The sequence below is a fragment of the Penaeus monodon genome, chromosome 23 (genome assembly GCF_015228065.2).
Source record: "Penaeus monodon isolate SGIC_2016 chromosome 23, NSTDA_Pmon_1, whole genome shotgun sequence".
NCBI lineage: Eukaryota > Metazoa > Arthropoda > Malacostraca > Decapoda > Penaeidae > Penaeus > Penaeus monodon.
The window spans coordinates 8,203,942-8,204,599 of NC_051408.1; the positions used below are offsets into that span (position 1 = coordinate 8,203,942).

A 658-nucleotide genomic window follows, 5' to 3' on the forward strand; every position below is an offset into this window, starting at 1 on the left:
GCTTAACACCTAATTTCTCCACCTGACTGATACAGGTTCGGGAAGTTTGTGAAGAAAACATTAACAGATTCTCTTGTAATATCAAAATTCAAGTGAGTGAAAGAAAATAAGGCCTTTTAGCTTTATGGCTGGAAATACAGTATCCATCTACCATTTCACACTCCTACCTAAACAGTATAAAATTATACATCACATATAAGTACAGGAATGGTTCCCTGCTACATCTACGTTCATGGAAACTCATAAATGTACTCGACACAATTTTATGCCCATGACGAGAAAGGAAAAAGAATAGTACAAAATGGTGACGAAGTTAAATATCATGAATACTGATCATTGAATATTTACTGAGCATTGTGTGTATCTTCTGAACAATGGTCACAGAATCTGATAGAATTATCTACTCCTTCACCTCAGTAAGGAAAAACTGGGGAAAATTATAGGCAACATTTTTTCTATGGCAACAGCATCACTTGCGGATAGTCTCTCTCATTTCCATTTTTTTCTTTTGTCAGAAACTGCTTTGGGGTGAATGCTGGTAGGGTGAAAGGTGACCCTGGTTTTCTCTCACACCCTCCATCTTTGCAAATGTAGCCATGAGGACAACAGTGCTCCTGGTCACTGCAGCAAGTTGCCTGGAATAAAAATTTATAAATGT

At 37.4% G+C, this 658-nt stretch overlaps 1 protein-coding gene across 1 annotated transcript in view; it reads right to left on the reverse strand.

Annotated features, from left to right (window-relative positions):
• Positions 1-229: 229 nt before the first annotated feature.
• The window catches only part of LOC119587777 (progranulin-like), an 11,704-nt gene continuing 11,275 nt past the window's right edge, over positions 230-658 (reverse strand). The window contains 1 exon segment of the mRNA XM_037936468.1: positions 230-635. Coding sequence (XP_037792396.1) covers positions 456-635 — 180 coding nt within the window. The 3' untranslated portion in view covers positions 230-455.